General features: G+C 54.3%; 1 protein-coding gene across 1 annotated transcript; it reads right to left on the minus strand.

Annotated features, from left to right (window-relative positions):
* Window positions 1-323: 323 nt before the first annotated feature.
* On the minus strand, window positions 324-484 carry PPTG_24438 (hypothetical protein; the record flags this gene model as incomplete). The annotated part of the gene is made up of 2 exons (XM_008917155.1): window positions 324-362; window positions 425-484. 2 exons carry the CDS (start codon window positions 482-484, stop codon window positions 324-326), a joined length of 99 nt encoding a protein of 32 aa, XP_008915403.1.
* Between the last annotated feature and the right edge of the window lie 41 nt (window positions 485-525).

Consider the following 525-nt stretch of genomic DNA (forward strand, 5'->3'; position numbering starts at 1 on the left):
GGGGGGGAGAGAGAGAGAGAGAGCACCATCAGCCGTAGCATCAATGCCTTTGTAGACAGACCCACGATGAAGGGTTTCTCATCCGATCCGTTGCCCACTATCGGCTTCCCAAGCTCATCCAGCTGCCAGCCGAATGTGAACGGCTCTGTCATCCCCTCCGATCCATTGAATGCACGTTCGTGCACCCACGCCCGCAACTCGTCCACGCGATCGTGGTTAATTCCGCGAGTAGTTATTTACGAAGTTCTACACGGTTTTTAGAGCAGGTAGGGCTTCTAGCGAGATCCCAAATTTACGTGAGAGCGCATGCGAATGCACATTGGCTAAGGGTGGTTATCCGCCAGCTTGTGGCAGTACGCCTTCTGTGTAGATGTCAGTTTTTTTGCGTTTTGGAGATGCGACGACTGAGTCATGACAACCGTACTCGTAAATTGACGCGTGGTCGGTCTCGAGACAGGTCACGATCTTGCCTCTCCAGCCGCATTTGGCGGCACTGACTTGACAGCAGGTGTCGGAGGCGCAGGC

The sequence above is a fragment of the Phytophthora parasitica genome (genome assembly GCF_000247585.1).
Source record: "Phytophthora parasitica INRA-310 unplaced genomic scaffold supercont2.94, whole genome shotgun sequence".
In the NCBI taxonomy this organism is placed as follows: Eukaryota; Oomycota; class Peronosporomycetes; order Peronosporales; family Peronosporaceae; genus Phytophthora; species Phytophthora nicotianae.